This window comes from Scaptodrosophila lebanonensis, unplaced genomic scaffold (assembly GCF_003285725.1).
Source record: "Scaptodrosophila lebanonensis strain 11010-0011.00,11010-0021.00 unplaced genomic scaffold, SlebRS2 tig00000101-arrow-pilon, whole genome shotgun sequence".
NCBI lineage: Eukaryota > Metazoa > Arthropoda > Insecta > Diptera > Drosophilidae > Scaptodrosophila > Scaptodrosophila lebanonensis.
Genome location: NW_022060569.1, coordinates 2,054,459 through 2,076,022, shown reverse-complemented (window position 1 = coordinate 2,076,022; position 21,564 = coordinate 2,054,459). Strand labels below are relative to the sequence as shown.

The following is a 21,564-nucleotide window of genomic DNA, read 5'->3' as shown; positions in this document are numbered from 1 at the left end:
TTCCGAAAAGGTAGGATCCTAGGAGTGGTTGATGGTTAAAATGTGATTTTTGGTCAAATAATCGGTCACAAGTGTCGATCGTCTGAGCAATTTTTGGTCGTCAGTCAATTTGTGCGGAACAACCCGTGCACACAAATGCGATAAATCGATGTTTTAGAGATTTTCAATTCTATTTCCATCAATTTCAATGATGATTTCGGCTGATTTTTGATGAATTCACGCACAGTTTCAATGGAATTTTCTGTGATCACGAATTTTGATTGGCCCACATGTTGATCGTCATTTATGTCCTCACGACCACTTTGAAAACGTTGAAACCACTCGTGCACTCTGCTACGGGATAGGCAATCATCGCCATAAACTTGTTACATCAATTGAAACGTTTCGGTAAAAGTTTTACAAATTTTAAAAATGATGGGCCTGTTGTCTTTCACGCGGATTGGGTGTGTTGCCACTGACGACACACCAACAGCAGGTCCGCCACCTGAGCCCAAGTTGGCTCAGCTGTTACCGATGGCGTGTCTGCAGTGTGGGTGGTGGCAACGGGTACGGGCACTGGCGCAGCCCCAGCTGGTGCTGTGGTATCTGACGCCCGCGTTGTCGTCGCGATGGGCGCTTCCGTGGCTGAGGCTACCGTTTGGGTTGGCGCCTTTAGCTCCTCCTTCCTTAACGCTCGCACCTAACTCGTCCGTACCACCACGAGGCAATACCTCTCGCCTTATGTTTCCAACTCACCGCGTGGTCGCAGTCGTGTTTGACGTCACTTTATTCCAGGGTCCCTGCTCGGGCGCCACTTGCAACGCTGTCCCGGTTATACTCACCAGCCAGAGTTACTCAGATAAATGTTTTATTTCTGGAACCCCGAAATAATGTTTAGGAAACGCTTGGTGGCTGTGTTTATTCGTATTATCTTTATTGATGTGCCGCTTCCCGTGCAAATTGGCAGAATTTGTACTACAACTTAAACTTTACAACTCATTTTACATTTTTCCCTTATTACTATTCCTTCTTACGCCATCCTCTCCGTCCTTATTTAGTAACGACACCCTGTGACGGTCGCCAGGGCGCCGTTTCGAAATTTTAAATAACTTAGAAGACTTATATTATAGCTGTAGTTGTTCGACAGCATTTATGTGTTCATTACTGTGTAGTAGCCGCAATTTAGGATTTGTCCTATGCTGCAAATGTACATCAAATTGCTTTAGTGGGTTTCATTGGATGTGATTCATATCTGCACTGATTGCACAAGTTCTTTGTATTTTGTTGTGTTTAGCTCTAAAACTATTTTTCTATCCTATCTGTTTTATGTTATATATAGTATGCCACGTCTTGGTCATTGTATGTAAGATGTTATCCAACTGTGCTTTTCAATTAGAAATAATATCAGTGAAAAGGCTTAGAAAGCGAGGACGACCTCGATTTTTCTGCAGATGATGAATGTGATTACTTACCAGAGGATAACAAAGTTAGTAAAACGGAAAACCGGGAGTTATGTTGAACGTCCAAATGAGTTGGACGTGAATGGTAGAAGTAACCCTATCATAGATGTCACAGATGTTGGACTCTGATCGATCTTCATGCCAGGCGATGCAAATTTTAAGTAATCTATTACGCAAAATAATTTAATTTTGAATGAAAAGCAGCTTCAATTCCTGATGAACACCGCCTTACCTGATAAAATAATGAAACTATCGCAGTCTTCATTTTTTTTTTTTACTTTTTATACCCTGTAAAAAGGGTAAAAAGGGTATATTAGGTTTGTGCAAAGAATGTAACATGCAGAAGGAAGCATCTCCGACCCCATAAAGTATATATATTCTGAATCACCATGACGAGAGAAATCGATCTAGACATGTCCATCCGTCCGACCGTCCGTCTGGATGAACGCAAGGATCTCCGAAACTATGAAAGCTAGAATAACCAAAGTTGGCATCCAGATTCTCCTAGGTCCGAGAAAGGTCGAGTTTATTTTTTAATTTCCCCCCCTTTCCACTCTACAGAATTTCGCCAATAACGTCCACATTTCAAATGCTACCTGTTGTTAATTCTGTCAATTCTAAGAAAAGTTATTAGCGAAACAAATTCTCGCCAGTACAACCCCCCCCTTCTTCTTCTTCGTCTTTTTTCTGCTGCTTTGGGCGCATATAACTCAGTGACGGAAGTTTACCTGGGTACAAGGTATTACACTGTCGGGTGTGCTCGACTGTAGCGTTCTCTCTTGTCTTCATTAATTTAATAAATTAATTTAATTTTTTTTAAATAATTTAATTTTTTTAATACTTTTTTTTTTAATTTTTCTTTTTTGTGGAGAATACAGGCTATTTTACTGTCGGGCTTGCTCGACTGTAGCGTTCTATCTTGTTTTTTAGTAAGTTTTTTTTACATTTTATTGCATTCGAAATTTCAAATTTTAATTACTTTGAATTTCATTTTTCCATATTTTTCATGTGTTTTTTGTATAGTGCAAATATTTTGTATAGTAAAAAATCGGCCCCAAAAGTCCCCCCCTGCACTAAATTCTGTCTACGCCCATGAGTGTAAATAAATGTGGATATAAAAAATGAGTAATTATAGGTTTGTCACGGTCAAGATTTTCGCCTGTATTTCGACAATTATATCATGTCAATACCTTTGTTCAAAACACCTTGCAGACAATGGATCTTAGCGTTGACTTAATTGACAGTATAATTATTAGACACAAGATTTTAGTAGGAAGTTCTCATTGGCAAGATTCAGTTTTTTTACCACCTATTGGACATAGCCATGATTATTACGTAACTACTTTACCAACGAGCTAATAGGTCCAATGGATCACCTGACAAACTCCTATTCTCAGCAGAATTCAGACTTGATGTAGCAGAAATGCTTACAAAAAATGAAACTATTGCGATGGTCGGAAAAGAACGCTCTAATCTACACAAAGAGGAATATAAAATAAACTCGTATAGACTAGGTACAAGGAACGTCATACCAAGTTGGGTGAATGTGAACTCAACCGTTTCCGAAATCCAGGACATGTCTAGATCAATTTTTCTCGCCATGCTTCAGAATATATATAATTTAGATGCTTCCTCCTGGCTGTTACACACTTTGCACAAACCTTTTTACCCTACAGGTACAGGGTATAAAAAGACATAAAGGTGCCACACAATAAATTCCAAATAAAATGTTACTCAGTTTGGCCATTGGCCTATTTGGACTGAAAGAAGAATTTGCGTCTAATTTATACGTGTATACCCCAAGTGCACAGGATTCTCTTAAGAGTGGGAAAAATGTGGAGTTCCCCTGTCTTTAAACTCACATTCCACAAATGTTTTACTTAAATTAAATATGTTTATAAATATTTTAGAAGGATTTGAAATACATTTCCTACATAACATCCACTAAATATTTAATACTAGCAGGTATTGCCCATTTTAACCCGGCTCAATAAATTGTTTCAAATTGTATTTATTTTGTGTGTGCATGACTTACTCATATGCATTCACCTTATTAGTTACCAGTAGTAAGGCATTTAAGGTATTTAAATGAACATTTTCTGTTCTTGACAAAAAATTGTTCAGTAGTCCGTTACATTTTTGTTCTTGCCAAAATATTTCGTTAAACGTACACACACATGACCATAGTGTTCATAATAATATAATATATTTTTAAGCTCGTATTTATTCTATTACATAAACACTTATGTATGTATGCATGTGTTGAATATAATTAACTAAATTAATTTTTTTTTTTTGAATGCCTTGAACAGAATATCTAAATACTAAATAATAAAATCTTATAATTTATTGAGATCAATTAGAACAATTCATATATGTACATACTGCCCGCAATGCGAAGCAGAATATGCGTAGCTCCGTTATTCGGTTACTGCTTTACTATCGCTTACTCAGTCGTTGCCTAGCGACGGCAACTGTAAACTTTTGGCATTTTGTCTTTGCAATTAATTTTAAAAAATTTTAAAAGGCGTAGATGATCTAAAAACAGAGAACTAACTAAATTAATTTAATTAATAACCTAAATTAAATATTCCATGCATGCATACATACATTTACATTTACATCAGAATCGTGCCTTATGCGTGTTTGTGTACTTGTACATATGTATGTTATATGGTTATATGGCTATAACTTTCTTTCTGATCAACCTATCATAATGAAACTTGGTATACGGATATATAATTACTAACTGGATGTGTCTACCAAATTTTAAAATTCCAAGAATTACGGGAGTTATAGAAAATCGTTAATAGGGGGGAGTGGGGAGGTGGATCAGAAAAAATGAACAAACCCCCCCTTTTTCATGCCCCAGGAAAAATGGTGAAAAACCAAGTATACAGTTTTTCTTGTATTTTTTTGTGAGAGTATACAAACTAAGTTTGAAGTTAATCGGATAAATTTTAGATTTTTCATACAAACGTTGGAGCTCGTTTCCCCCCCTTTGGAGCTCGAGTTTTCCGAAACCGCTTCTTAGTGCTCACTTTCACTATAAGAGGGATCTTGTGGCCAGATTTCAGCTTCCTAACTTCAAAACCTCCTTGGTTTTCATCAAGACTTTCCAACTTAAAAAATGTTAAATATAGGTGTTTTAAAAAGTATAAGCAGTCGGGCCTATCTCTTGACTTCTATAAATACTCTATAGCGAAATCGAATTTTGTTCTTCTTAATTCACGATGTTATAATAATTACCTTGCCCTATGCAAGATGCAATTTGTTTGGGTTTTCCGTGGAAAAATTGAAACATAATCAACACCCCACAGCCCAAACGGTAACAGTAAGGTAACTGAAATTTAGGCTCAAGTATCCTGTCATAATGTAGGTGCTCACTAAGAAGGGGTTTTGGAAAATTCGAGCTCCAAAGGGGGGAAGTCGAGGTCCAAAGTTGGTTTGAAAATTCTGCATTTCTGAATCGATCCACTTTAAATTTGGTTTTTATAATCTATAAAAGAATACAAACAAAACTGCATACTCGGTTTTTCGCATTTGCGTTGGAGCTTGAATTATTGGGGTTTTAATATTTATTCATTTTTTCAAATGAAAAGTTTGTGTTATAAATTTTTTCCGATCGATTTCAAATTTGGGTAATCTACGTAACTAAAATTACAACTTTGCATTCAAGGATTTTCAAAATATGCATTTTACAAAAGCAGGCAGAACAAACAATACAAAATATCAAACAGTTGGGGACAACTAAGTATACATACACACACACACATACATACATACAAGCAGCTGTTCGTGTAGTTGCGTGCAAACGGTTGAAGTAGCTAAAGCAAAATGTGAGACACTAATGTGTGAATGTTCATTTGTACACATGTATGTACATACATACATACATACATACATATGTACAAAAGTACATTCGTCTTCCACTGACAGGGCAAGACATGTTAATTAATTAAAAATTATTAACATTATAACATAAACATAAAACAGTCTTTTCGTGTCATATTGAGTCAATACGGCCACGCACAAACTCGGAATATGAAACACGGTATTCGTGTCAATGCCGTGCAGCGATGAGCCACGATCAAAAACCACTGGCACCGATACCATCAAAATATCGAAGTTTGAATGCAATAAGCAGAATATTTAAATAATAAAATCGAATTATTTATAGAGATCAATAAGAACAAATCATATACATACATACATACATCTGCCCGCAATGCGAAGCAGAATATGTGTAGCTCCGATATTCGGTTTCTGCTTTACTATCGCTTACACAGTCGTCGACGGTAGCTGTAAACTTTTGGCGTTTTGCCTTTGCAATTAACATTAAATGGTCAAAACGAAAGAAGAAGAGCGAGCTAATGACTTGCAGTTGTTGTTGTTTTTAGAGCATTATTTTATTTACAATCAAACAACTGTGTTCGATTGCCCAATGTATACATTAATACGAATGTACATACATGCTATATTCATACACAGGCATACAAATGTATGTTTCTCTTTACTTTTTCAACCGTACGTAGAGAACCACCCACATAGACACGAACTGTTGCTTGTTGTGTGTGAGTGTGTGTATGTGATGTCCCCAACTATTTGATATTTGTTGTTGCTGCATAAAGTTATTAATGAAAACACTAATGCCAAATGCACTAAACAAAGAAAAAATTACTTTTAAAAATGTTATATAATTTTCAATTAATTAACATTTCTTGCTCTGTCAGTGCAAGACGAATGTACATACATACATATGTAGATACATATGTACATACATAGATGTGCACATACATATGTATCTATGGACATTCACACATTAGTGTCTCACATTTTGCTGTGACTATTTCAATCGTTTGCACGTAACTACACGAACAGCTGCTTGTATGTGTGTGTGTGTGTGTATGTATACTTAGTTGTCCCCAACTGTTTGATATTTTGTATTGTTTGAACTGCCTGCATTTGTAAAATGCATATTTTGAAAATCCTTGAACGCAAAGTTGTAGATTTAGTTACGTAGATTACAGTCACCAATTTGAAATCGATCGGAAAAAATTTATAACACACACTTTTCATTTGAATAGGTGAATAAATATTAAAACCCCAATTCAAGCTCCACCACAAATTTCGAAAATCCGATATGCAGTTTTGTTTGTATTCTTTTATAGATTATAAAAATCAAATTTAAAGTTGATTGGTGGAAAACTGAAGATTTTTCAAACAAATTTTGGAGCTCGCTTTCCCCCCTTTGGAGCTCGAATTTTCCAAAATCCCTTCTTAGTGAGCACCTACTTTATGACAGGATACTTGAGCCCAAATTTCAGCTTCCTAGCCTTTACCGTTTGGGCTGTGCGTTGATCACCAATCAGTCAGTCAGTCAGGACAAACTGTTTTATATACATATGTACATATATACATAGATAGATAGGTTTGTATGTATGCAGTGGGCCATCGAACACTGTGGTTTAATTGTAATAAATAGTGTTCTATGGTTTCAAATCAAAATTTTTAAAACAACAACTATAAGTTAAAACAACAACTATAAGTTATTGGCTCGCAAATCTTTCGTTTTGATCATTTACGGCTGTTAATTGCATACGCAAAATGCCAAAAGTTTACAGTTACCGTACATTTGTATGTATGTATGTATCGAATACAGTATTATAATCAATAACTCTCAAACGATGTTTTTCGATGTATTTGTATTCGACATGTATTACGATATATCAACAAGTATCGATATTTTCGATATATCGCATTTAATTTTATTATTGGGCTTTTAATATTTATTCACATTTTCAAATGAATAGTTTGTGTTATAAATTTTGTCCGATCGATTTCAAATGTAATCAACATGACTATATCAACAAATTGGCATTCAACGATTAAAATATAGCAATATGTTTTTTACTTGCCATATATCAAATATCAAATAGTTGGGGACATCACATACACGCACTCACACATACATACAACAAGCAACAGTTCGTGTCTATGTGTGCCCATGCATACATACATATGTACATGCATATGTATGTATGCCTGTATATGTATAGTATGTAGCATGTACATACAAAACAACAAGAACAACTTCAAGTTGTTGGCTCGCACATCTCGCACAGCTCGCACAGCAGAATCCGAAAACGGACGTACGCATATTCTGCTTCGCATTGCGGGCAGATGTATGTATGTATATGATTTGTTCTTATGATGATGATCTCAATAAATAATTAGATTTTATTATTTAAATATTTTAATTATTACATTCAAACTTCGATATTTTGATGGTATCGGTGGCTTCAACTATCGAAAGTTTTACTCTAGCAAATTGAGATGAGAATTATCAGTGCTTTTTGATCGTGGCTCATCGCTGCACGGCATTGACACGAGTGCCGTGTTTCATATTCCGAGTATGTGCGTGACCGTATTGACTCAATATGGCACGAAAAGACTCAAATGTGAATTTAAAATTAGGATATACCCTTATAATTATTCCCCTTTTTTGCACATAGTCTATCTATATCTTAAAACGTTGCGTTATCTCTAAATATATAAAACAGTTTGTCCTGACTGACTGACTGACTGACTGACTGACTGACTGACTGATTGGCAATCAACGCACAGCCCAAACGGTAAGAGCTAGGAAGCTGAAATTTGGACACAAGATCCCTCTTATAGTGAAAGTGAGCACTAAGAAGGGGTTTCGGAAAACTCGAGCTCCAAAGGGGGGAAAACGAGCTCCAACGTTTGTATGAAAGATCTACAATTTTTATCCGATTAACTTCAAACTTAGTTTGTATATTCTCAAAAAGAATCCAAAAACAACTGTATACTTGGATTTTCAATATTTTTCCTGCGGCCTGAATAATAATGATTTTCCGGTGGAAAATTCGGTAAACGAAAAGCTATGTGCAATCAACGCACAGCCCAAACGGTAAGAGCTAAGAGGCTGAAAATTGGACACATGTTGTCTTCAGTGGTGTAGGTGAGCACTAAGAAGGGGTTTTGGAAAATTCGAACGCCAAAGGGGGGAAAACGGGCTCCAACGTTTGTATGAAAAATCTACAATTTTCATCCAATTAACTTCAAACTTAGTTTGTATACTCTCAAAAAGCATACAAGAAAAACTGTATACTTGGTTTTTCACCATTTTTCCTGGGGCATGAAAAAAGGGGGGTTTTCCGTGGAAAAATTGAAACACAATCAACACCCCACAGCCCAAACGGTAAAAGCTAGGAAACTGAAATTTGGGCTCAAGTATCCTATCATGGTGTAGATGCGCACTAAGAAGGGATTTTGGAAAATTCGAGCTCCAAAGGGGGGAAAAGTAGCTCCAAAGTTTGTTTGAAAATTCTGCATTTTTGAATCGATCAACTTTAAATTTAGGTTTTATAATCTATAAAAGAATACAAACAAAACTGCATACTCGGTTTTTCAAAATTTGTGTTGGAGCTTGAATTATTGGGGTTTTAATATTTATTCATTTTTTCAAATGAAAAGTTTGTGTTATAAATTTTGTCAGATCGATTTCAAATTTGGGTAATATAATCTACGTAACTAAAATTACAACTTTGCATTTAACGATTTTTAAAATATGCATTTTACAAATGCAGGTAGAACAATACAAAATATCAAACAGTTGGGGACAACTAAGTATACATACACACACACACACATACATACATACAAGCAGCTGTTCGTGTAGTTGCGCGTAAACGGTTGAAGTAGCCAAAGCAAAATGTGAGACACTAATGTGTGAATGTTCATTTGTACACATGTATGTACATACATACATACATATGTATGTACAAAAGTACATTCGTCTTCCACTGACAAGGCAAGAAATGTTAATTAATTAAAAATTATTAACATTATAACATAAACATTTTTATGCTATTTTTTCTTTGTTTAGTACATTTGGCATAAGGGGTTTTTAGGACAACGGACTACAAGGGCGTACGCAGGTTGGGCAGGGGGGACATTTCTCCCCTTAGAAAGAATTTCGCATTATGAATTACGCCAGCACCATATGTATTACATACGTACATACGTCTGTATGTATAGCATGTACATATGTATGTATGTACATCAATAAGTATGTATGTACGTTCATACATTCCTATATACATATGTATATAGGTTTGTATGTACAAGTATGCAGTGGGCTATCGAACACTGTTGTTTAATTGTAAAAAATAGTTTTCTATGGTTTCAAATCAAAATTTTTAAAACAACAACTTCAAGTTATTGGCTCGCAAATCTTCTTTCGTTTTGATCATTTACGCCTGTTCATTACATACGCAAAATGCCAAAAGTTTACAGTTGCAGTACACATACAAATAAATTTGTATGTATGTATGTGTACAGTGTACAATCGAATACAGTATTATAATCAATAACTCTCAAACGATGTTTTTCGATGTATTTGTATTCGACATGTATTACGATATATCAACACAAGTATCGATATTTTCGATATATCGCATTTAATTTTATTATTGGGGTTTTAATATTTATTCACTTTTTCAAATGAATAGTTTGTGTTATAAATTTTGTCCGATCGATTTCAAATTTGGGTAATGTAATCAACATAACTATATCAACAAATTGGCATTCAACGATTAAAATATAGCAATATGTTTTTTACTTGCCATATATCAAATATCAAATAGTTGGGAACAGTTCGTGTCTATGTGTGCCCATGCATACATACATATGTACAAGCATATGTATCTATGCCTGTATATGTATGAAGCATGTAAATACAAAACAACAACAACAACTTCAAGTTGTTGGCTCGCTCATCTTCTTTCGTTTTGACCATTTAATGTTAATTGCAAAGGCAAAACGCCAAAAGTTTACAGTTACCGTCGCTAAGCAACGACTGCGTAAGCGATAGTAAAGCAGAAACCGAATAACGGAGCTACGCATATTCTGCTTCGCATTGCGGGCAGATGTATGTATGTATATGATTTGTTCTTATCGATCTCAATAAATAATTAGATTTTATTATTTAAATATTCTGCTTATTGCATTCAAACTTCGATATTTTGATGGTATCGGTGACTTCAACTATCGAAAGTTTTACTCTAGCAAATTGAGATGAGAATTGTCAGTGCTTTTTGATCGTGGCTCATCGCTGCACGGCATTGACACGAGTGCCGTGTTTCATATTCCGAGTTTGTGCGTGACCGTATTGACTCAAATGTGAATTTAAAATTAGGATATACCCTTATAATTATTCCCCTTTTTTGCACATAGTCTATCTTAAAACGTTGCGTTATCTCTATATATAAAACAGTTTGTCCTGACTAATTGGTGATCAACGCACAGCCCAAACGGTAAAAGATGAAATTTGGACTCAAGTATCCTTTCATAGTATCCATCATAGTGTAGGAGCACACTAAGAAAGGCTTTTGGAAAATTCTAACTCCAAAGGGGGGAGGTTTAAAAAAATATTAGTTATAGTGGTCATGTTCGTTTAAAGAAATAGTTTGGCAAGAACAAAAATGTAACGGACTACTGAATAATTTTTTGTCAAGAACAGAAAATGTTCATTTAAATACCTTAAATGCCTTCCTACTGGTAACTTATAAGGTGAAAACATATGGGTAGGTTATGCACACACAAAATAAATACAATTGGAAACATTATATTGAGCCGGGTTAAGACGGGCAATACCTGCTTGTCTCTATATATAAAACAGTTTGTCCTGACTAATTGGTGATCACCGCACAGCCCAAACGGTAAAAGATGAAATTTGGACTCAAGTATCCTTTCATAGTATCCATCATAGTGTAGGAGCACACTAAAAAAGGCTTTTGGAAAATTCTAGATCCAAAGGGGCGAAAACGAGCTTTAAAAAATATTAGTTATAGTGGTCATGTTCGTTTAACGAAATAGTTTGGCAAGAACAAAAATGTAACGGACTACTGAACAATTTTTTGTCAAGAACAGAAAATGTTCATTTAAATACCTTAAATGCCTTCCTACTGGTAACTTATAAGGTGAAAACATATGGGTAGGTTATAGGTTAAAATAAATACAATTGGAAACATTATATTGAGCCGGGTTAAGACGGGCAATACCTGCTAGTAAATTATATGCAAGTATGTATATGCATATAAATTAAAGAATCCAACAAAACTATTAGCGAAAAGAAATACCTTCATTTTTATTTTAATTTAAATTAATTTAATTTTTTTAAGATATTTGAGTTCCTTTTTTAAGAAATAAAATCATGCTAAATATCATAATATAACAAGTAAAAAAGCTAAAGTCGGGTGTCCCGACTTTGAAATACTCTGTACATATGTTTAAAATAATTATAGAAATTAAAACAAGTAAAAAAGCTAAAGTTGGGTGTCCCGACTTTGAAATACTCTGTACATATGTTTACAATAATTATAGAAAACAAAAAAAAATTAAAAAATAAAAAAAAAAAATTTGGTCGATTTTACCTTTCTCGGTATTCGAATTCACGTAAATGGTGTGTAATTGCACATTTACATAGCAATTGCGTCTGTGTGAGTGTATGTATGCCTATGCGCATCTATTGAGCAGCAAATATATTTATGGCTATAACTTCTTGTTAAATCGGTCTATCATAGAAACTTGGTATACAGACACATAATATCTAACTGGGGGTATTTGCAAAATTTGAGTTCGAAATTCCAAGATTTACGGGAGTTAGAGAAAATCGAATGGGAGAGGGGGGAGGGAGGGAAATTCCAAAATAAACAATTTCTGCGTATTCACATAAGGCATCTTGGACAAAAAATTTGGTGTTCCTAGGTCTTATAGTCGCCGAGATTATACGAATGGAAAATCGGAAAACCCCCATAGGGGGGAAAATCCAAAAAATAAAACAAACTTGCACAGCGTACACACATAACGTATATTTGTGCAAAGTTTGGTGTCTCTATCTCTTATAGTCTCTGAGATCCAGGTGTTCATACGGACAGACGCACAGACAGACAGACAGGGCTAGATCGACTCGTCTTGTCATGCTGATCAAGAATATATATACTTTGTGGGGTCTGCCACGCCTCCTTCTGCCTGTTACATTTTCAGCTTCCGCAAACCTAATATACTCTTGTACATTTTATGTACAGAGTATAAAAATAAATATAAATAATATAATATATAAATATATAAATATGTATACATATGTTTTCTTTTCATTCTGTACCTCTTTATTTAAAACACCTACATACATATACAGATGTTTGCGCATAATTGCAAACAACACATGCACGCACAAATACATAAATATAGTCGAGTATTACCCGAGTATAGCTCGCGCAATACCCAAGCAATACTCGAAAAATAACGGCACTATACTCGTTCGATCAAACGCTCATTCTGCAATGTCTGGTTTGCTTGATCAGGACCCAGTCATCTTAAATGAAGTGACCGAGCCTGAAGTATTTGAAAGCAAACCAATCAAGGCTGGTACCCGTTCGCAACGAACAGAATACTCGAAGTGACCGAGCCTGAACTGTTCGAAAGCAAGCCAGTCAAGGCCGGTACTCGTTCGAACCGACCGCAATAAGCAAAGTGACCGAGCCTGGTGTGCTCGAAAACAAACCAATCAAGACCGGTGCTTGTTCGTAAAATTGGAAAGATTGCTCATGCAAGTTCGATCATAAGAAAAATGCTGAGAGTACTCAACTCGTTCGTGCTCGTTTGCAACCAAGCAAAGATCTGATTTGATTGAATTTTCAGCAAGGGTGGTCGAACATACTCGAACATACTCATTGCAGTTCTCTGATACATACACGCATATAAACACGATTCTGATGTAAATGTATGCTGCTGAAACTGCACATGCACATGTCTTTAATTTAATTAAATAATAATTATTTTTTTTTTTGTAAGCTTTCTTTATTTATCGGATCTTCTCTCTAGGAGACTTACGATAAGTAATAAAATCTTAATCTAATACAGTTATTTAATTAATTACAATTAAATATTTTTCTTTACGGTCCTAACTGTTATTGCTGGGTGGGGAGGTCTCTTCGCCGGAGTCGTGTATGGCTAGCCTGACAAGTTAAATTCTGTGCAAGTCTGTTCGGATGGTTCCGAAGCTTAAGCTGGTACTTTGCTTTCACCTTGGCGATATCATCTTTAACGGATCCCACATTTAAATCTTCGCGGATATTATCACTGCCCCAGTGATGGTTCTCAGTATCCTCAATTGAGCTCTCTCGATTAACTCTAAATTACTAATGGAAGCGTTTCCCCATAATTCAGAGCCATATGTCCAAATTGGTTTGAGAACAGCATTGTACAAGAGTACTTTGTACTCCAGTTTTAGTCGTGAACGGCCAATGTAGATTAATAGCTTTTAGTTTTAGTTGATCTGTTTTCTTTTTGATGTACTCACGCCAAGTAAGCCGTCTATCCAAATGGACACCAAGGTATGATACTTCGGTTTCTTGTGGAATATTGATGCTGTTTAGCGACAATGGAGGGCAGGTTTGTTTGTTTAGGGTAAAGGTGACATGTTTGCACTTTTGCTCGTTTACATGTATGCGCCAGTCTGCTAGCCATTCTTGTATGGCCTCGAGGTGAGATGATAAAAGTTCTGTAGCTCTTTTTGGGCACTTGGAGCGACTTAGGATGGCATTATCATCAGCAAATGTCGAAATTGTTGTACGACTGTTTGTCGGTATATCTGCTGTGTATATAATATACAGTGTTGGTCCAAGCACGCTCCCTTGGGGTACGCCAGCTTCAATTGGATGGTATTCGGAGAGGAAATCTTTGCATCTAACTGCGAAACTTCTTTGCTGTAGGTATGACTCCAGTATTTTATGGATGTTCTGTGGAAGTAATATTTTGATTTTGTGAATTAAGCCATCCAGCCAAACGCGGTCGAAGGCTTGGGCGACATCCAGAAAAACAGCGGAGCAATACTCTCGTTTTTCAAATGCATTTCGTATCTCAGAGGTTATTCGGTTGACTTGTTCAACGGTTCCATGTTTTTCGCGAAAACTGCACTGTTGGTGTGTAGGTGCTGTTTGATGCGATTCAGGATCAGTTTTTCGAATATCTTTGATAGACACGGCAGGAGACTGATAGGTCTATATGATGATGACTGAGACTTGTCCTTTCCAGCTTTATGGATCATTTTGATGACCGATTTTCTCCATTGTTGAGGAAAATATCCCCATTTCATCATGCTGTTGAAAATAATGGTGAGAAGATATACTGCACAGCTCGGCAATTCGATGATCATTTTGGGGGAAATTAAATCGTGGCCCGGCGCTTTTTTTTGCTTTGAAACTTGGTCCTTAATAACACTTGTAACTTGTTCTGCTTGAAATGCGATAGGCGTGGTAGCTTCAAGATAATTGGTTGGTGGGAGCACAAAGCTATTTGTTGCTGGATGTGGTTTGAAGACTCTTTCTAAATGGGCGGCAAATACATTTGCCTTCTCTTCGTTGCTGCGAGCCCATTTTCCTTTTTGGGTACGTAATGGTGATTCACTTTCGATTGGTGGACATACGCCTGATTTAGCTTTCCACAATGGGAATCGTTTGCTGTTTGGGGAGAGTTGCTCCATATAATCCATTTGAGCTCGGTGTTTTTTATCTTCTAGGGCTTTGCGTAGTAGATGGTTGACTATTTTTAACCGCTCCTTTGATTCATGTGATCTGTGGGCTTGCCACTCCCGCCGAAGTTTTCTCTTATTGCGAAGCAGCTCTTCAACGTGCCTGGGGAGACCGCTGCATTTGTGAAGTTTATTAGCTGTAGTTATTGGAGTCGAATGTTTTGCCGCCAGTGACATTACAGACACTAATGCTTCAACTGAGGTATCTATGTCATTTTTACAATAAATGCTAGGGCAGTCATCAATATGGAAACTTATGTTCTTCCTGTATTTAAGCAATCTGTTTTTCTATAAGTTAGAAAATGTGGGCGTTCCAATAACTGTGGATGGTCACAAAGGTGCAGAAGAATCGGCGAGTGATCCGATGATAGGTCTGATAAGTGCTCCACACGAATCTGAGCCTGTGGCACTCTTCTTGTAACAGCAAAATCTATCAAGTCGGGTTGCTTCTTTGGATCTGTGGACCAATATGTAGGCCAGCCTGGAGAAATAAAATCAAGCTTGTTTCTTGGTGTTATTATGGCGTTATATAGTTGTCTTCCTTTCGGGGTGATGAGTCGGGGTCCCCAATGGGTGTGTTTGGCATTGTAGTCACCAGCTGCTATGAAGCGGTCACCCAGTAGGTCGAAGAAATGTACAAATTCTGCTTCAGAAACAGATAAGCGCGGTGGGCAGTATACTGCGGATATTCTTAAGTAGCCGCTTTGAGTTTCGATTTGAATTGTTGTGGCCTGTAAATAAGTTGTAGCAAATGATGGCAGCGGATAGTGTCTGATGCGATGCTTTATAAGAATGCCAGTACCTCCATGAGCCTTACCTTCGGGGTGGTTTGTCGCATAGAAGTTGAAGCCATTGAGATGAAAATAATTTTTGTTCATTAGGTGAGTCTCTGATATGAGCATGGCGTCAATGTCATGATGATCGAGGAACTGCAAGAGCTCGCATTTGTGCTGCGAAATGCCATTTTCTGGCCTCTGTTGCGGTACCTGATGGTGCATTGTTCCTGCAGTGGCTTGTTGAAGTTTCGGTTTAGAAACTGAGGCATACGACTCGTTAGTGTTACTTAACTCCTGAGCAAAAGATACTCATGGAATCGTAGTTGGTGGTATGTACGGCAAGTTTTGTCGAATGACAGGGTTCCGAGCTGCGGTTTTTTGTTGGCTTATGCGACTTTTTAACTCTTTGTACACAGGGCAACCTCTATAGTTGGCAGTATGGTTTCCCCCACAATTGCTACATTTCTTCGCAGATGGGTCCTCCTTATTTACGGGGCAGGGCTCAGAGGGGTGTACATCCCCGCAGGCAACGCAGACTGCACGTAGGGTACAATAGGTTTTTGTATGCCCATATTCCTGGCAGTTTGTGCATTGGACAGGTCCATTTCGCTTATGCGGTTCCTCAACTGTAATTCTACGGTGCAGTAGATATTGCAGTTTATAAATTTGGTGAAGTTCGTTTTTACCTTTAGGCATGGAGTCAGGTGTCAATTCTACCTTGAACATTGGTTGGGGAATTTTATTTTTGTTTATTATGTTCATGGCCATTTTGACTTCAAAACCCTTATCTTTTAGTGCATCTTTTATCTCTTCGACTGGAACGGTTGGCTCTATTCCTTTGATGACCACTTGTACTATAGTCCCTTGCTACTTTTAAGTTGGTACGTGTAGTAACTCATTTTTTCATCGTTGAGGTATTTGGCCACTGATCCATAGTTTTTTTCGTCGTTGACTTGTATTTTAATTTCATTGATGTTACCTCTTCTTATCGACGTAACATAGAATTTGTTTTCGCCAATTTTATTACTGAGTTTTTTAACCAAATCTGTACAATTTGCTTGACGCACATAAATAGGTGGCGGCCTTTGGTGTTTCAACGCTATTTTCTTCGGCTTCGCTGAGAATCGCGAATCTATTGTTTTTCAGCGCTTCATTTGGCACAGTGTTTTCCGATGTTTTTGTTATTTTAGGTGCGTTGGTTTTTTTATACCCTGTACCCGTAGGGTAAAAAGAGTATATTAGGTTTGTGCAAAGTATGTAACATACAGAAGGAAGCATCTCCAAGTATATATATTCTTGATCAGCATGACGAGAGAAATTGATCTAGACATGTCCGTCCGTCTGTCCGTCAGGATGAATGCGAGGATCTCAGAAACTATAAAAGCTAGAATAACCAAAGTTGGTATCCAGATTCTCCTAGGTCCGAGAAAGGACGAGTTTATTTTATTTTTTGGAATTTCGCCCCCCTTCCCCCGCTACAGAATTTCAATAGCGTCAATAGCGTCCACATTTCAAATGCTTCCTAAACCAAACTTTGCACATATAATTTATATATAATTATCTACCGTTGTTTAATTCTCTCCAGTGCAATCCCCCCATACTGCAGCAACAAGTCCGCTCTTCTTCTTCTTCTTTTTGCTTCTGCTATGGGCGCATATACCTCAGTGTCGGAAGTTTACCTGGGTACAGGGTATTTCACTGTCGGGCTTGCTCGACTGTAACGTTCTCTCTTGTTTTAGTTGATTGTGGGCTTAACCTTCTTTTAATTTGGACATAGCGATCGAGCCCGGTCTGTATTAGCGTTCTGCTTGCGCTCTTTGTACTTTTCGGTTTAGAGAGGGGGAGCTGGTCGCACTGAGTTGACAATACCGGGCGCTGAGAGACTGCCGTTGTTGTTGTAGTTGTCGTTGTTACAGTCGAAGACACAGTTGTAAGCGAAAGCAATGTACTGGTCGTTGTTGTTATCAGAAGCTCGTTGGTAAGGCTGCAGGGGTCTGGGGACGGGCACTGGGCACTCCATGGCTCACTTTGCAATATGCTGACTGAGCATATTATAGCGGGCGAGAGAGAGCGTGCTCTCTCCGTGTCAACTTGCAGTGATGCAGTTGTTTTAGGTGCCATTACCTCTGGTGAGCGTATGGTGAAGTATGCGTTGTTGGTACGAACAGCCGAAAGTCGACGGTCGTGTTGTTGTTGTTGCTGCTGAGCACGAGTTTTGCTCATTTTTTCTTTGGTGTTTACCGAGCTTGTGCTCTTACTCAACAGCATTGCTTTATTTTAAGCAATATTCCACCCTTTAACAGATAATTTATATGGGTAACACGAGCACAGGTGCTCATGCGTACCCTAAGCGTCTTTTCGCGAATTAAATTGGTGTTAATTGCACTTTAAATTTGTTACACGGCGGAGCGACGTCCGACGTCGTTCAACAAAACATACTAATACAAACTATACGTATGTATGCTTACATTTTGGAAATAGTTTTTTACTTACTTTGTTCTGAGGTTAGTTGTTTTTCAGGCATTCGAAGCATTGCTGCCGTAAGAATGGTTGGATCCGATTTGCCTTTAGAGTTATATGCAGTAATTAACAAAGTATAAAGATTACCGGGTGCCAAAGATGAAACTGTAAATCGAGCAGTTGTTGAAGTGATGTTTGCCTTCACTTCCTGAAATTTATAAATAGTTTTAAAAACTTTAATATAAAATATAAAACCAAGTTATTGCTTGTTTCAATACTGATATCTTTAAAATTACAGGCAACTTCAGCTTAAAATTTGAATGTTTTAATTTGTAAACAGGTGGCCGCGGTGGCGTATTGGATAGCGCACGAGCATACCAAGCTCCTGCTTGTCGTGGGTCGTGGGTTCGAGCCCCACTCATGGCGAGACCATGACCCTAACTGGTATTTCTCCTCTCGAAATACTTTCCTAAGCACATGCCTTTAACGTCGTAGTCATTTAACCACCAAACAAACACATCAATCCACGCTATCTGGACAACGCAATAGTAAGATTAATAAGATTTTATTGATGCCTATAAATGGAGCACTTCATTTTGACTTGTTATCTTATTTATAAAGTTAATTGTTTCTATTAAATACAAAATGATGCAAAACAAACGATATTTTCACAAATTCACGGAATATAACAAAAACCAAAGAAAGTATAACATACAAAAACAAGAGAGAACGCTACAGTCGAGCAAGCCCGACAGTGTAATACCCTGTACCCAGGTAAACTTCCGTCACTGAGTTATATGCGCCCATAGCAGCAGCAAAAAGAGAAAGAAGAAGAGCGAACTTGTTGCTGCAGTTTGGGGGGGGGTTGTACTGGAGAGAATTTGTTTTGCTAATAACTTTTCTTAGAATTGACCAAATTGAATAAAATTGAAAATTGAAAATGAACAACAGTAGACAATTGTATATAAATTATGTATGTAAAGTTTGGTTTAGGTAGCATTTGAAATGTGGAAGCTATTGACGAAATTCTGTAGCGGGGGAAGGGGGGGAAAATTAAAAAAAATAAAATAAACTCGTCCTTTCTCGGACCTAGGAGAATCTGGATGCCAACTTTGGTTATTCTAGCTTTTATAGTTTCTGAGATCCTTGCGTTCATCCAGACGGACAGACGGACGGACATGTCTAGATCGATTTCTCTCGTCATGCTGATTCAGAATATATATACTTTATGGGGTCGGAGATGCTTCCTTCTGCATATTACATTCTTTGCACAAACCTAATATACCCTTTTTACCCTACGGGTACAGGGTATAATAAAAAATCAGTGAGGGACAAGTTATAAAGGACATCGACCACCGGGAATAAAACATTGATGTTTTTAAAACAAGTAAAAAAGCTGAAGTCGGGTGTCCCGACTCCGAATCACTCTGTACATATGTTTAAAATAATTATAGAAATTTAAAAAAGTAAGAAAATTAACAAAACAATTTTTGATAGATTTTACCTCTTTTGGTATTCGAACTCACGTAAAGGGTGTTTAATTGCACGTACACAAAGCAATTGCGTCTATTTGAGTGTATGTATCTTTATGCTCGTATATTCGTGTCTGTATGTAAGTATGTTCGCAGTCAACCAAAGCACCAGAATCAACAACAGCCGCGGGTAAGCGCTTGAGCAGCGCTGCAGCAGCAAATATATTTATGGCTATAACTTCTTGTTAAATCATTAAATCATGATGAAACTAGGCAAACATACACACATAATTACTAACTGGGGGTATTTGCAAAATTTTAGTTCGGAATTCCAAGAATTACGGGAGTTAGAGAAAATCGAATGGGAGAGGGGGGAGGGAGGGAAATTCCAAAATACACAATTTCTGCGTATTCACATAAGGCATCTTGGACAAAAAATTTGGTGTTCCTAGGTCTTATAGTCGCCGAGATTATACGAATGGAAAATCGGAAAACCCCCCATAGGGGGGAAGTGGGGGGGTGTATCAAAATAAAAAAACAAACTTGACCCGCCTAGAGCTAATGGGCACCTGAATACTTGGTAACTCTAACTCTTGTACCTTCTGAGATCCTTGTGCTCATACAGACGGACGGACGGACATGGCTATATCGACTCGGCTTGTCACCCTGATAATGAATATATATGCTTTGTGGGGTCTGCAACGCCTCCTTCTGTGTGTTACATACATTCGCATAAAACTAGTGTATTAATGTGTATTTTGGAATTTCCCTCTCCCCCTCTCCCATTCGATTTTCTCTAACTCCCGTAATTCTTGGAATTTTGAACTCAAATTTTGCAAATACCCCCAGTTAGTCATTATGTGTCCGTATGCCAAGTTATCACGATAGACCGATTTAACAAGAAGTTATAGCTATAAATAAATTTGATGCTCCAGGGCTGCCCGCAGCTGTTTATACTCTGTACATAAAATGTACAAGAGTATATTAGGTTTGCGGGAGCTGAAAATGTAACAGGCAGAAGAAGGCGAGGCAGACCCCACAAAGTATATATATTCTTGATCAGCATGACAAGACGAGTCGATCTAGCCCTGTCTGTCTGTCCGTATGAACACCTGGATCTCAGAGACTATAAGAGGTAGAGACACCAAATTTAGCACAAAGATGCGTTATGTGTTTGTTTTATTTTTTTGGATTAGTTTAGGTATTATAAGTCGAAATGCCAAGATCATGATGTGATATGCCGATTTAACAGGAAGTTATAGCCATATATGTACATAAGACCAAGTAGTGCCCGCAGCTGTTGTTGTTGTTACTGCTTTGCTCAGGCACAAGAGACATACACAGACACAAACAAATACACACATACACGCATAATTATTCTACACATATGTTCAGAGTATTTCAAAGTCGGGATACCCGACTTTAGCTTCTCTACTTGTTTTTTTAATTCTCTTAATTTTTTTAATTTCTATCATTATTCTAAGCATATGTACAGAGTATTTCAAAGTCGGGACACCCGACTTTAGCTTTTTTACTTGTTCATTATGTAACTGAACACCGTATTGAAAGTTTTTGCAATGAGCCTGTTGTCTAAAATATTTGAAAATGACCAATCAATATGTGTGTTATAACTGGCCGTAGGTGATATCAAATCAAGTGAGGAACTGAAATTATTTCATAATAAGAATTTTTAGGCCCTGTAATCATGAGATCTAGAAAGGCACAAATTAAAATCTCCTAATACTACAGACTTGCTATTTATAAATGTGTGCTGTCGAAATAAGCTCTCAAATTAT

The 21,564-nt window shown here is 37.2% G+C and overlaps 1 protein-coding gene across 1 annotated transcript in view; it reads right to left on the bottom strand.

Annotated features, from left to right (window-relative positions):
* LOC115628083 (hemicentin-2) overlaps positions 1 to 21,564 on the bottom strand; it is a 291,265-nt gene that overhangs the window by 23,655 nt on the left and 246,046 nt on the right. Inside the window, exon 13 of the mRNA XM_030524060.1 lies at positions 18,330 to 18,504. Coding sequence (XP_030379920.1) covers positions 18,330 to 18,504 — 175 coding nt within the window. The remainder of the gene's footprint in view (positions 1 to 18,329; positions 18,505 to 21,564) is intronic.